At 44.4% G+C, this 15,617-nt stretch overlaps 1 protein-coding gene across 23 annotated transcripts in view; it reads right to left on the minus strand.

Moving 5' to 3' along the window:
* GIT2 (GIT ArfGAP 2) overlaps positions 1-15,617 on the minus strand; it is a 66,735-nt gene continuing 51,118 nt past the window's right edge. For 14 of the 23 annotated variants that reach the window (XM_063711896.1, XM_024256573.3, XM_063711892.1 and 11 more), the window contains 5 exons: positions 15,444-15,533; positions 9,373-9,455; positions 8,590-8,778; positions 4,209-4,272; positions 1-3,386 (listed from right to left, as the gene is read on the minus strand). In XM_063711896.1, coding sequence (XP_063567966.1) covers positions 3,174-3,386; positions 4,209-4,272; positions 8,590-8,778; positions 9,373-9,455; positions 15,444-15,533 — 639 coding nt within the window. In that variant the 3' untranslated portion in view covers positions 1-3,173. The remainder of the gene's footprint in view (positions 3,387-4,208; positions 4,273-8,589; positions 8,779-9,372; positions 9,456-15,443; positions 15,534-15,617) is intronic. The other 9 variants (XM_024256577.3, XM_063711895.1, XM_063711894.1 and 6 more) reach the window with 1 other exon arrangement.

Genomic DNA, 15,617 nt, shown 5'->3' on the forward strand with positions numbered 1-15,617 from the left:
CACTTGTAGAGCCTGTTTATTGCATAACTAGCAGGCACAAATTCCAAAATGATTTTACAACACTTACAGGGCACAATAATTACAGGAATAGAATGTACAACAAAAAGTACAGAATAATGAGTGACAGGGATCAAACAAGTTGGAATAAAAGGCATCTCAGTTTTCCTATGCAGCATTTTCTTTTCTAGGAACACATGTTACCTTCAACCAGGACAAGGAAAGAAAGAAAATTATACTATTAGAAAGCTCATGGGTGCCACTGAGGACAAAAACAGGCGAATTTTGCTCTTGGTTCTGCAACTGAATCGCTTGAGAAGCCGTGCACAGCTCCCGAGTTGTGCGTTTAGAATTCTGATTACATGAAATGCTGTGTTTGATCTTTGGGCCCAATTCACTGTTCTTTGGCAAATAAGAACTATTTGCATTCCAAGGCAGATGACGATTTCTGTGAAAGGAGCTTAGAGGTGCACCTGTTTCCTTCTGTTCAGCCAAGTGCCAGTTTCATAAAGTGCACCTCTGCCCTATCGGCTTTGGGGGAAGGATGGCATATGGGGAGGAAGGGATCATTGAGAATACAGGGTAAAAAAGAACGTTACCGAAGGTAGACATTGCTAGTGCAAGGTACGGAATCCATGTGCAAAAGGTGGCTGAAACAAATGTTCAGACAAGGTGCGATCTGCCAACAGGAGCAGAGAACTCTGACACCAGATCTCAGATGAGGCCAAGGAAATGTGCAGGGCACATACAGAGAGGACGACCTGCAGCCCTCCAATGGCCACGTCATTCCACCGGGGAACTTGTTTGGCGTTTTGGCACCGTGGGCTAACCGAGCACTCTTCTGACATATTCTTACAACTGGAAATGCTTTGTTGGTCCCCATGTTCCTTGACTTTCTCTAGGGCCATAAAGGCAACATCTTCTATTGCAGGTCCTCAAACGTTCCAAGGAAAACACTGCTTCACCTCCTGCAGACAGCTCATTTCCCAGAAGCCTCTACAGAAGCCCGTCCTCCCTGGGACAGCAGGGGCAGGGGTTTGCAAGAAAAAGGAGGGTCAGCTAAGGACATGAAGCCTGCAGAAAAGGCTATCAGATGGCGCCTGAACTTAAGGTAGGAGGCCCCCTTCTAGAAGGCATCCCGGGAGCATCCAACAGCAATGTGGCACTTAGGGCTGTGGGACAAACAAGTGGAAGAGTCTTTTGGAGATGTGGACCCTTTTCCCATGCTACTCACAGTGTAGCAAAACGCGACAAAAGCATCCACACACGGTGACTTAGTAAAGCAAGCACCGTGGGGGTGCTACTTTCATGACAGCATACGGTCAAGCTATAAAGGTGTGCATCAATCAGTCCTGTGAAAATAGAAGCTTAGTTATTAGCATGTATTGAGGCAACTTGTACTTTGATTCTTGTGTCTTCTTCACATGTGTGAATGACCACTATGGGACAGAACATACGGTTAAAAACAGGAGCGAAAGCAACATAACACACAGGGTTGGCCGGCTCCATTATGGGTAAGACTCAGAGGCTGCTCCAGGTGTGTCTGGGGAAGCCAGGCCCTCACACTGCACAGCTTACAGGGCCCTGGGGTGGGGGGCTGTGAGCTGGCAGCCTAGAGGACACAGCTCACCTGCACATGGTCTCTGAAAGTGTTCAAATTGGTTGCCAACATTTATAAATGGAGAGATGGCACCAAAAAAAATCTAGGTTTCTTGTCTCTTGAAAAATCAAAGCTGTGGCCACCCTAGGCCCACTTTTCCACATGGCAACAGGCGTGGAGCTGGGGGCTACTGCCCCTACTGGGTAGGCCATGGGCTCCCCATAGTCTCCTCTGCCTTGCTGCCGTGTACCTGGCTCCCTTCACTCATCCACATCACCGGCCCTAGGCCAGGGTCTGAACCACACATACAGAATGGCTGCAGTAAGCAGGAACGGGAAGAGCTTTCACATTCAGAACAAGAAGGGGCTTTTTAGTAACTAAAAAACAATCTGAGCATGTTCCAGCACTTCAGCCTTAACTCCTTCAGAGCTTTGGGGTAGCAGGCAGCCAGCTAGAGCACACTCTCTAAGGAATTCTTGAAAGTTGATGTCTAATTTTTAAGTACTCATGAGGCGATGGAGGAGAAACTAACTCAGATGACTGTGATACGATACATCTTTCCTTATAAGAAGTCCTTAAAGATGATGAAAAATGTGAAGCAAGTCATGTGAGAAAGCTGTAAGCGGTCAGAGAAGCAAGCTGACTTTTGGATGAAGGGTACAACACAATGTCAGGGAGTAAGTGATTTCTTTTCCCTATAGTTCATGGTAGTGATACCTGAATGGGTGGCACAAAATGAGTTCTGGCTTGTTAGACTGATGCTTCTCTTTGCTGCAGGTTTTGAACAAACTGCCTGGTTGAGGGGTGAGGGAGAGCACCTGACAGTGGGTGGTGATGTGCATGGAGCTCCTAACCTGAACATGGCTTCATGAGATGTCCTGTGGCGGGTCAATGCTTTATCTCATTCCATGGAGCCTTCAAGACGACAAGAAAATATCAAGAGATAGGAGCTTGAGATAACAACATTAAATAACACAACATGTGACAGGGTAAAACACTGACAAGAGATGGATCAATTCATTGTTTCCTTCCAAGAAAGACTGTGACACTAGTTTTAAAAAGTGGCAAAGTCCTTTCTCTACATACATGCTTGGAGATATCCCAAACTTAGAGATTCTGAAGTAGGTCAGGAAATTCACTTATTGCACGACGCTTGGTAGGGAACAAATGACGTTGATTTTTTTTTCTTTAACTGAACTCTCTCAAGAAAATGTTTTATGAAAAATTTCATTTATAGTTTTAGCCATAGGCAGGGAGTTTTAAGGGATGGAAAAGTTTTCACAAACTTTAGACAATGAAACTATACTTTTGGATGTATGTGATCAACTCGACAGTTGTTGACAACACAACCGAACATCAGAAACTAAACCAGCAAATAGGCACAAAATAAGGCAAGTGGGTTAAATAGTTGAAAATTGGTTAGAAAACATGCAAAAATAATACTGAGTTTTCTTTTAAAAAGTTTTAAACCATCATTAAATGTTTCTTTTTGTAGAAATCTGAAGAGTTCTGCATCTGAATTTGAAATTGGACTTTATAAAGCCTAGAAAACAGAGGAGGCGGTGCCCTGCCCTTGTCAGTTGTTGTTCTCTTTGGTGGTGATGGTAACCAGCTGCTTGGCAGCCTTGGCGATGTCGTACGCACACTGGATGACCTGCTGCGTGACCAGCTGGACGTCTGTGGGTGAGCCGGGGTCCCCTGGGAGGGTCTTCTTGCACTCTGACTGCAGTCGGTAGGCACTGGACGTCAGTAAACGAAGAGAAGTCCTCACCATATCAGACTTGGGTTTCTAAAAGGAAAAAGACAGCCGTTTACCCTGAACTGCGGGGCAGACATCCAAAAGCAGGGGACAAACATTCTTCTAAAGCAAACCAAGCTGCTCCCCAGAGTGAAAGGCAGTTTGGTCCTGCCCTTTCTCAAAGGGGTGCTTTACACACTCCAAGCTTCGCAGCCCACAGCGTAAGAGATGCTGAAATATTCTGATTCAGAGGTCAAAGTGCATGCAGGGTAATTTTAGTAGTATGTGGTATTTTGAGGTAGTTTTTGAAAAATATTAATCCGTGTGTAAAATATTCCAGAAAATCCTATAAATTTTAAAATTTGCCTTTTAGCACGACTTGTATATCCTTGTCTTATTAAATCAACATTCATGCAGAACAAAAATATTTCAAAGCTCTATACGACTGCATATTTTATTTTATTTTTTTTGAGATGGAATTTCACTCTTGTTGCCCAGGCTGGAGCGCAATGGTGCGATCTTGGCTCACCGCAACCTCCGCCTCCCGGGTTCAAGCGATTCTCCTGCCTCAGCCTCCCGAGTAGCTGGGATTACAGGCATGCACCACCATGCCTGACTAATTTTGTATTTTTAGTAGAGACAGGGTTTCTCCATGTTGGTCAGGCTGGCCTTGAACTCCTGACCTCAGGTGATCTGCCTGCCTCAGCCTCCCAAAGTGCTGGGGTTAGAGGCGTGAGCCACCACACCCAGCCTCGACTGCATATTTTAAAACTGCATGTGCTACAAAAAAGCTAATGTAATATATAGGTTATAACGAAATTTCTTGCTGTTCATTTAAAAGGATTTAAACCAAGTGAGCAGGAAGTGACTTACTTTGGGGAATAATGCTGCCATTTCTGTAACAGCTACATGTATCCTCTCTGAGCAGGGAATATAACTGCAAGAATATTGAAGAAGTTATTCAATGACAGTAAAAATGATTCGGAGGCAAAGAGTACTCAAGTGCTAGAACAGATTCTGTTTACATTCCCTTCATGAAGGGGCTGGGGCTGCAGCCAGCTGTGCATCCCACACCACCAGAGGGCACATGGTTATAAAGCAGGACTCTCATTGCTTCCTGAAAGTTCAATCTGATGAAAAGTCTCCAGGTATGAAATATGGCAACATACACTCTTGGTCAGGTGAGGCCACACAACAGTACAGAAACATAATTCACCCCTCCTCACGTCGGTCATTTACTTCTCATGTGTTTCATCGTCCTGATTTCTAGAAAGAGAAAGGATTTCCATGCAAAAGGCCACAGAAGTGAAAAATAAAGGACTGAAAAAATTCCTTAAAATTAGAATTGGAGTCTCTCAAGTAGCTGGAACTTCAGGCATGCGCCGCCATGCCTGGCTGATTTTTAAATATTTTTTTGTAGAGTCCCACTATGTCGCCCAGCCTTGTCTGGAACTCCTGGATTCAAGTGAATCTCTTGCCTCAGTCTCCAAAGTGCTGGGGTTACAGGTGTGAGCCACGGTGTCCGGCCCTTTCCCCATTTTTTAAACCATGAAGTTGGCTTCTGAATAGATTGTCATAAGCAACTTACGTATTTCACCTTTGTAATAAATCTAGTTTCAAAACTATTATAATTAAAACTGTCGGCTGGGCACAGTGGCTCACGCCTGTAATCCCAGCACTTTGGGAGGCCAAGGCGGGCGGATCACCTGAGGTCAGGAGTTTGAGACCAGCCTGAATGACATGGTGAAATCCCGTCTCCACTAAAAATAGAAAAAAATTAGCTGGGCGTGGTGGTGCATGCCTGTAATCCCAGCTACTCAGGAGGCTGAAGCAGGAGAATCACTTGAACCCGGGAGGCAGAGGTTGCAGTGAGCCAAGATTGTGCCACTGCACTCCAGCCTAGGGGACAAGAGCGAGACTCTGTCTAAAAAAAAAAAAAAAAAAAGACTGCCTACATTTTAAATTAAACCATTACATTTCAAGAAAATGGTTTATAGTATCCAAAAATGCCTTCATAGGAAATCCTGACTTCTACCTTTGTGAGCAATTAGAATCACAAACCATTTAATAACAAAAATTCCAACATATAAGGAGTTATTTAACTTGTAAATATGAAGGGGCAACAACCTATTTGGTCACACAGATTTCAGAAAGAGAAAAAAGCAATGTCCACAGCCGTCACATGTATCATGTATACTAATAAACTGTGTGTCTGTTAATATCACAGTGACTGACAACCACACTGAAGATTTTTTTTTTTTTTTTTTTTTGAGATGGAATCTCGCTCTGTTGCTCAGGCTGGAGTGCAGTGGTGCAATCTTGTCTCACTGCAACCTCCGCCTCCCGGCTTCTCCGCCTCCCGGCTTCAAGCAATTCTCCTGCCTCAGCCTCTCAAGTAGCTGGGATTACAGGCTTGCGCCACCACACCCGGCTAATTTTTGTATTTTTAGTAGAGATGGGGTTTCACCATGTTGGTCAGGCTGGTTTCAAACTCCTGACTGATCCAGCCGCCTCGGCCTTCCAAAGTGTCGGGATTACAGGCGTGAGCCACCGCGCCCAGCCAGTGAAGAGTTTTATATTTTGTTGGTTATGGTTTCATTTTTGAGAAATACGATTCACCCTTACCTCCTGCTACACAGAGAGGGAATCTTTCCTAAGGCCATCTCTCAAAAGCTCACTCATTATGAACTATGTGGGGAAGTCCTCAACAAAATAGAAAAGCAAGCACACCCAGATTAATGAGGAAGCCCTCCTCCTCTAACAGGAGTCCACATTCACAACTTCACATTGGTATCTTTCCTCAAAAAGGTTTTCATGCATAATATGTCATAATCACTGAATTGTATGTGTGTCTGTGTGAGGGCAGGAGTGAGGCTGGAGGCCCAGGAGACAAGACCAGACTTCAGGAAGGTCAGGGGCTGGGGTTGCTTACATGGATCAAGAGGAGAAAACAAGAGAAAAAGGCATGGGTTTAATTCGTACAATTCAAGATTATAAATAAAAGCATCTTGGGTATCTAAGTATCCAGAAATTTTAATATAGCATTGAACAATTTATGAAATATAAATTCTCTAGACCAATTATGGTTTTAAACCAAAAGAATAAGCTAATAATTAAAATCTCTGCATCATTCTCTCATGGTCTTAAAAAAAAAAAAAAGGAAATCAGATCATTATATGTGTTGTTGAATGGATTTGTAAATTTTAAAGAAAGAAAGAAAAAAAAAAAACCTTCCCAAATTGTACCAAGCACCATATTGCATCTTTGAAGCAGAAATGGCCTCAGGGCAGATATTTATATTTTTGACAACGACAGCAATATAAGGCAAGCACATTTTAGTTTGAAATACAAGCACAGCACTTCTGAACTAGAGGAAATGAAAAGTGAAGCACATTGACAAATGGGGTCACAGTGTTCGGGAAGGAAGTGTTATTGAATCATGATTACATTAAACGCTGTCAGGAACTTTGGCCAAGAACGGTGGCTCATGCCTGTAATCCCAGCACTTTGAGAGGCTGAGGCAGGCAGATCACTTGAGATCAGGAGTTCGAGACCAGCCTGGCCAACATGGTGAAACTCTGTCTCTACTAAAAATACAAAAAAATTAGCCGGGCATGGTGGCGTGCACCTGTAATCCCAGCTACTCGGGAGGCTGAGGCAGGAGGATCACTTGAGCCAAGGAGGCAGAGGTTGCAGTGAGCAAGATCATGCCACTGCTCTCCAGCCTGGGTGACAGAGCAAGACTCTGTCTCAAAAAAAAAAAAAAAAAGCTCTGTACTTTGGAAAGCCATGGGACACTTTGCTTTCTGTAATCAAATATGAAGTCACTCACTGCCAAGACTATGGTCCTGAGCAAAGTGAGTGTGCTTGTAACCCGTGAGGTCCAAAAGGCATGGTATGAAGAGAATGCCTGGGAAAGGAGGGAGGAGGAAGCCAAATAATTAGACAGTTTTTATCAAAGGAGGCTAAAAAGTTATGCAGGTTTCTCTTTTTCTCTGAGGAGCTTTCAGCAGTCCCTCCAGAAGACTAACTCTTATCTTTCAATAAACATGGATTATTCCCTTCTTTCCTAGTGGGAAATAAGGACACTGGGAGATGTGTGAGCCACATAAAAAAGGGTACAGAAAGGGGAGGTTGGCCCAGTAGTGCCAGGACTACAAAAGGGAATACAAAGGCCCAGATGCATGTCCGTGTGGAAGAAGAAAACAGAGAGAAGAGTAAACAGCACAGCATCCCTTGAACACTTTTTGCTTGTGCAAGGTGGGAAGAAAGTTCTTCACTGAAGTCCTAAACTTTGCTGACCTAATGAAAAGAATGAGATTTTTCTTGGGTTTGACTGAACTCTGCTAATTTAGCTAATGTTTTATGAGTGTCTACATCCTGCCAACCATGGGAAGCTAGGATGTTACCCCAAGCAGTTCACAACTCACTGGAAGTTCTCAGAGAATTCACTCTCAAAGAACAAAAGGCTAAGTTGGAGCAAGAGCCAGTCCCTTCCTCAGGGTAAGAATTAACCACAGGACATGCTTCTAGTCAGAGTAAACAGCCTCCCCTCTCATGTGCAGAGATGGATTTGGGTGATGATGAGATCAACTTTATTTATTTTGAGACAGTTTCGCTATTGTTGCCCAGGCTGGAGTGCAGTGGCATGATCTTGGCTCACTGCAACCTCCGCCTCCAGGGTTCAAGAAATTCTCCTGCCTCAGTCTCCTGAATAGCTGGGACTACAGGCACATGCCGCCATGCTCAGCTAATTTTTGTGTTTTTCATTGACACAGGGTTTCACCATATTGGTCAGACTGGTCTCGAACTCCTGACCTCAGGTGATCCACCTGCTTCGGCCTCCCAAAGTGCCGGGATTACAGGTGTGAGCCACTGTGCCCCAGCCCAGGATACCTTTTGTGTCAGCAGCCTTGTCCTTAGCCAGGCCAGGGTATAGCCATGGCCAGAAGCGAGGTGTAAGGTAGCCCCTTTCCCCCTCCACCTAGAACTAGCATTGTCGCCACCCTAACTATGCCACAATCCTGTTTCTAGAGGCATTTATTTTCGGAGCTTCATAACAAGATGAAAAAAAAGAAAATACCATGTAAATCAAACAAGACAAACCAAACCAAAACTGACATTGTTCTTAAGCCTGTTATGTAGACTTGTTTTCAATGACCTTGAAGTCAGCTGCCATTAGGAACGTGGGCATCATCCCTTTCTGGGCGCATAACACATGCTCTCCCAAAGCAAGGTCTTCAATCCTGCTTACCTGTCATGTTTATTTTCTTGGGCTGCTCTTAAGAGCTCCTGTATGTTTTTGGTGATCTGTTCAGTTTTCCTGATGACATCTTCGGTGCTAGGGAGAGTGGGGCTTGGGGCCACATGGGGTTCTGCTGTGTCTGGTACCAAGCCATCACCTGGCCATACCATACTTCTCTGCCGTCCCTTTCGGCTTGACCTGTGAACATTAAAGATGCAGTTAAATACAGCAGGTGCTTATCAGCTGCCCCTCTGCTTCTAGGAGCCACTTTGTATGCACTGGCTAAATGCATGAGCAGGCTGGTCTCGTCATTTCCTTTATCCTATCTAGCAGGAGACTCATGGTAAGGCTCTAAAATTGGCTATTTCACTCTACCATAGGGCTGGAAGTGTTGACTCTCACGGGAAGGGTGAAGGAGGGGAAAAGGGAGGGAAATACCTGGAGCAGGGAGGGTTTGTTTAAAAAGCCATCCCCAGGTGGGCCAACTCCTTGGGTACAAATGCAGAATGTAACCTAATGTTGTCTTCATGATGAAGTGGGGTAATGACTTTAAACACATTACAGACAGCTAGAGACACATAACATGCTGGTACAAAGAAAAAGGCCTTTCGGCAACAATGTGAGATGACAAGACATGTAAACTACGAGCATATGCTTGAATATTTTAAGACTTTATGAGTCTGAAAATAGAGAAAAGGGGTGTGTGTGGTGAACTGCTTCTGCTGGCCCAGGCCTGCCAGGTCTCTGGCCCTGGGGAGCCCCTCCCCTGGCACACTCGTCCTGTGGATGTACCCCATGCCATCTGGCTCCATGTCGTTGGGAGTGTTGTCGTAGTCACTCTCAGGTGTGCTGTTCTGCTTCTCCAGCCTGGATGCCTACAAGAAAGAAGAGGGACCCTCATGAGTTTGTAACATGAGACCCTTCTCAGGAGTCTTCCCCAGGAATTGTTACCTGTTAGGCTACTGGCCTTCACATCCCAAATCTCATTTGGGACAGAGGACAACTGTCTAGTGAAAATTTAGTAAAAGATGAACATTGGATCCAGAAATGGCCTCTTTCCTTCTTTGCACCATTTTCTTCTTAGCTCAGTGGCTACTTCCTAATCAGATCCTTAGTACAAACTAACAGACATGCAAGGCAACACATCCTCATTTAGTTCTCAAATTTATAACATAATGAGATGCAGTTAAAATACAGGCAGGGCGTGGTGGCTCACACCTGTAATCCCTGTATTTTGGGAGGCTGAGGCAGGACGATTGCTTGAGGCTAGGAGTTTGAGACCAGTCTGGGCAACATTTAAATAAATAAATAAATAAATAAATAAATAAATAAATAAATCAGCCAGGCATGGTAGCATGAACCTGTAGTCCCAGCTCCTCAGGAGGCTGAGGGAGGATTGCTTGAGCCCAGGAGTTCAAGGTTGCATTGAGCCATGATTGCACCACTGTACTCCAGCCTGGGAAACAGAGTAAGACCCTGTCTCAGAAACAAACAAAAAAACATGCCAGCACTTATATGACCACAGACCTTCAGCACTGGAAGCCACCTTCAGATTATCTGATTGAACCCCATATGAGAAAATGAAGGGCCAAAAAAGCTGGGTGGCCCACCAAAGGCCACAAAGTCTGCAGAAAAATAGGACCAAGCACCAGGTCTCCTGCCTCCTGCTACCTCCAATATTTCATGCCTGGGCTCAAATCTACCCCTTAAAATGTAAAGATTTGGTGCAACTGTGGTGATCAAAAATGGGATACAGATTCAAAAGAGGAATCCTAAAAATGTTTCGAACAAATGGCAGCACCGCTAAACACAGGATTTTCTAGGGTGATGAAATTTGAAGGGGACTTTATTCCTTCAAAGGGGACTATGTTCTGAGTATTTCATGAACATTATTTTCCCTATTTATTTCACCCATAATGCTTGAGAACTTCTCTGGAACAGAGATCAGTGGAGGCTAATTTAAAACCTAAACCAGTTACCTTATAAAATACAAGTGTGAGCTATTTCTAGCTTTACTCCTTGAATTTCATCCAAGTTAATCAAAACATGTGACTAAGGAGTTTTATTGATGCTGCAATAAAATGTGGCTAAGGACACAGATGTAAACTAAGAGCTTTGTTTAAACATATGGAAACCCTGTAGCTTCATCCAAAAGAGTGGCTACTTTTGAGTAAGTTGGTTTAAGAAGGTCTACATGGCCAGGTGCGGTGGCTCGCACCTGTAATCCCAGCATGTTGGGAGGCCGAGGTGGGCAGATCACTTGAGGCCAGGAATTTGAGGCCAGCCTAGGCAACACGGTGAAACGTCATCTTTACTAAAAGTACAAAAATTAGCTGGGTGTGGTAGTGCACACCTGCAGTTCAGCTACTCGGGAGGCTGAGGTGAGATGATCTCTTGAGCCTAGGAGGCGGAGGTTGCAGTGAGATGAGATCGTACTACTGCACTTCAGCCTGGGTGACAGAGCTAGACCCTAACTCAAAAAACAAAACAAAACAAAACAAAATAAAACAAAACCAAAAAAAAAGAAAAAAAAAAACCCACAAAACTCTACATAAAGCCTGACTGTCACTCCTTACTGATAACACCTGGTGGGTACAGACAAGGCAGCTGGACCCACGTGGAGGAGCCCCCCCTTATTCACACCACACTTTGTTTGCTATCCCCATAGACTCTCCTGCTCCCAGGGTGCATGTTCTCTTCTCTGTCAGCTGAGGTCTTCCATCCACACCTCCACACATGTTCTGTTTAGTTCCCAGCCGCTCAAATACAAGACACTTGCTGTGGGCTCCTAAAATTCACTATGAACTCGTGCCTCCTGCAGCCACTCAAATCCATCTGGCAAATGATTAAACGTTGGCTTGGAGCCATATGGGGAGTCTGTAAAGCTAATATCTGTAGAATCTACAACTTTGATGATCCCTTTGTTTATATCTCCTACTAATAAGTAGTTCTGCTTCCCTTGCTGCCTTGTTTTGATCTGGCTTTATGAACAGTCAGTGAGTTTGGCTGCTAGAAGTCTATAGCAGGAAGATCATGGGCAAGCACTGTGGTCTTCCAGAGATGAGCTTAGAAAACGAAACAGAAAGAAGAAAAACCCAAAACCCTTCTTATCTTTCACAGGGAATGCCTAACTTTCTTCTCTTTTTTTTTTTTGAGATGGAGTTTCACTCTTGTTGCCTGTGGAGTGCAATGGCGTAAGCTAGGCTCACTGCAACCTCCACCTCCCGGGTTCAAGCAATTCTCCTGCCTCAGCCCCCTGAGTAGCTGGGATTACAGGCATGCACTACCACACCAAGCTAATTTTGTATTTTTAGTAGAGATGGGGTTTCACCATGTTGGTTAGGCTGGTCTCAAACTCCTGACCTCAGGTGATCTTCCCGCCTCAGCCTCCAAAAGTGCTGGGATTATAGGTGTGAGCCACCGCACCCTGACAATTTTTTTTTTCTTTTTTTTTTTGAGACAGGGTCTCACTCTGTCGCCTAGGCTAAGTGCAGTGGTACAATCTCGGCTCACTGCAGCCTCGCCCTCCCAGACTCAAGCGATTCTCCCACCTCAGCTTCCTGAGCAGCTGAGACCACAGGCACGTGCCACCACGCTCGGCTAATTTTGTACTTTTTTGGGGAGACAAGGTCTCACTATGTTGCCCAGCCTGGTCTTGAACTCCTGAGCTCAAGTGATCCTCCAACTTTGGCCTCCCAAAGTGCTGGGATTATAGGTGTGAGCCACCACACCTGGCCCCAACTAATTTTTAAGTTTTATTTTGGTTTTTATATATACACCCACACAGAGGTGTATGTGTGTGTGTATACATATACACATATATGAATAGATAAAAACTTGCATTTACGTAATTATACTGAAAAATTTGCCCAGAGTTGCTCCAGTGGAAAACAAACTAGAAACAGAATTAAACCCAGAAAATTCTACATTTTTATAATGAATCTTTTTTATTTATTTATCTGGAGACAGAGTCTTGCTCTGTCGCCCAGGCTGGAGTGCAGTGGTACAATCCTGGATCACTGTAACTTCTGCCTCGGCCTCCCAGGTTCAAGCAATTCTCCTGCCTCAGCCTCCCAAGTAGCTGGGACTACAGGCGCCCACTACCACACCTGGCTGATTTTTTGTATTTTAATAGAGACAGGGTTTCACTGTGTTGCCCAGGATGGTCTCGAACTACCGAGCTCAGGCAATCCACCTGCCTTGGCTTCCCAAAGTGCTAGGATTAGAGGCGTGAGCCACCATGCCCGGCCTTTATAATGAATCTTTTTGCCTTCCCTGATGAAAATGTGATAAATCGCAAATCAAATGCATTACCCTCAATGATCAAAAGTACCAAGTTTCATTTAAACATTTTAGAAGAGTAGTGACTCATATACCTAATAAATGCATTCGGTAAATGTTTTCTCAAGTATGGAAAACAACATATAGCAGGAACCACCCAGGAAATCAGTTACTTACACGTTAGTTAAGTCCTTCTATCGTTGTCAACAAAAGCATATGTGCAGAATTTCAGTGTAGCCAGCATTTAATTGTATCAAAATTATTATAAACATGCAAAGCCAAAAGCTATTGGTTAAGAGTGCTGCTCTCTCAAAGCTGTTAATAGGAAGGTTACCTTATAGCTGGTGCTGGTTCAATTTATTTAATAGGTTTGCAGTTTTCTCTGAATAAAGACACGCCATAAAAATCTAAACTCATGATGAAGCTGTCAGGAACAATCAGGGTGATCAGTTTAAATGATTTTTGTACAAAACTCTGTCTCAGCAAGCAGTCCTTGCAATGATTTTTAAGGCTACCATACAAATTAAAAAACAAAATTTCACAGTAGACCAAAGAGGTTTGACTTACAAAATTTCTAATGAGATATTTAATCACTGTCTAACTGTCCTTTAGTTGTATCTGGGCTATTTTAATGAAACATTACAGTTCAATTTCAGAACTTCTCAGGAGACTTTTTTTTTTTTTTGAGACAATCTCACTCTGTCGCCCAGGCTGGAGTGCAGTGGTGCAATCTCGGCTTACTGCAACCTCTACTTCCCAGGTTCAAGGGATTCTTGATTCTCGTGCCTCAGCCTTCCGAGTATCTGGGATTACAGGCATGCGTCACCAACCCCCGCTAATTTTTGTATTTTTAGTAGAGACAGGTTTTGCCATGTTGGCCAGGCTGGTCTCAAACTCCTGAGCTCAAGTGATCCACCCACCTTGGCCTCCCAAAGTGCTGGGATTACAGGCATAAGCCATTGCACCCAGCCGACACTTTAATACAATTTATCAAGAATTCTTTTTTTTTTTTTAGTACAGTAATTCCTTTTTTTTTGAGACAGGGTCTCACTGTGTTGTCCAGGCTGGAGTGCAATGGCACAATCATGGCTCACTGCAGCCTCAATCTCTCATGGTGGGCTCAAGTGATCCTCCCATCTCAGCCTCCCAAGTACCTGGGACTATAGGTGCGCATCAACACACCCAGATAATTTTTTATATTTTTTATAGAGATGGGATTTTGCCATGTTGCTGAGGCTGGTCTTGAACTCCTGGGCTCAGGCAATCCACCCGCCTAGGCCTCCCAAACTGTGTGAGTCACTGCACTCGGCTGAGAATTCTTAATAGACTGAAGGTGAAGTGAAGAATTCCAAAAGGGTCAGGGCATGGTGGTGCATGCCTGTAGGCCCAGCTACTCAGAAGCCTGAAGTGGGAGGACTGCTTGAGCCCAGGAGTTTGAGGCTGCAGTACGCTATGACCATGGCTGTAAATAGCTACTGTACTACAGACTGGGCAACATGAGACTCTGTCTCTAAAAAATAAAAAAGAAAAAAAAGAATCCTGAAAGGGCCTTGGTAATCCATATGCCACTGGAACTAGGAAAGAAAGGCTCTCCATCATTTCTAGGTGTGGAGGGAATGGCAAAGGCCCAGTGCAAACCCCACCTTGCCTGTAAAGGTGGTCCCTTACCCGCAGCCACCTTCCTCCTCTTACCTTACATTACCCTTCCATTAAAAAAGAGATGGAGCCAGAACTGGGACATGGATTTTCAAAGCCTGTGCTCTTTCCACGGCTTTCCCAGGTTGCGGTCATGTACCACTCTTTATGCATGAAAGAATTTTTTAATTGACAGTGCCTTTGGGAGCAGGTGTGCCACCTAAGTCCTTAGGACCCTTTCATTGATTTATCAAAACGCTGTGTATGGAGGAGGTGCTTAATACTTACCACCTGACTACTCTAAAAGGGGCTTACCTGAATCATGCACTGCTATTGTGACCATAAATTATACACCAGTAGGTGAGGTTTAACCAACCCATACAAGTGAACAGCTTTAGGTTAACAGCTGCTTGCACAGCTCCAATGCCACAAGGTGTTACAATTCTGATTCAAGATGCAGGGACTTGTAAACCTTGGTTTGTCAGCACTTGTGGTGCTGACATAAAATGTGTCACAGGTTAAAAAAAAAAAAGGCATTTTAGTACTTCAGCGAGTCCACATACAGCAGTTTCAATCTGACAACTGTAGCCCTGAACAAATTGAACAAATTTGGCCTATTATAATATCTAACCAGCAGCCAGCTAATTTTCTGGTTGTTTAAAAAAACAGTATGCTCAGAATAAATGCTGTAGGGTGATTTGCAAACTTTGTTAAATATGACGTGAACATGAGCAGTGTGGGGTTAGAGAAAGGGAGGCGCCCTCGATGGGTGAGCGTGCATGTGCACGAGTGTGAGCCTGATGCACTGTGAGAAACCAGGAGGAAGTGCTGCCTCATGCAGGATGGAAGGGCAGTTAGCGAGGGACAGGAGGGCCAGAGCCCAAGCACAAAGCGCCCAGGAGCACGGCCCCTCCTCCAGAGAGCAGACCATTCAGAATGTACTTAACCCTTCGGGCGCTTTCGTCCCTCGACCAGGAAAGTGTGGAGGGGAAGGAAGGCAGAGATGAAGAGGAGGTCACAAGTGCACTCCTCCCGATCTGGAATGGGAAAGATAAACACACTCGGGAAAATATAAAACAAACCAAAAAACTACCACCTTGCCAGCTTCAGTAAAAGAATCC

The sequence above is a fragment of the Pongo abelii genome, chromosome 10 (assembly GCF_028885655.2).
Source record: "Pongo abelii isolate AG06213 chromosome 10, NHGRI_mPonAbe1-v2.0_pri, whole genome shotgun sequence".
Classification (NCBI taxonomy): domain Eukaryota; kingdom Metazoa; phylum Chordata; class Mammalia; order Primates; family Hominidae; genus Pongo; species Pongo abelii.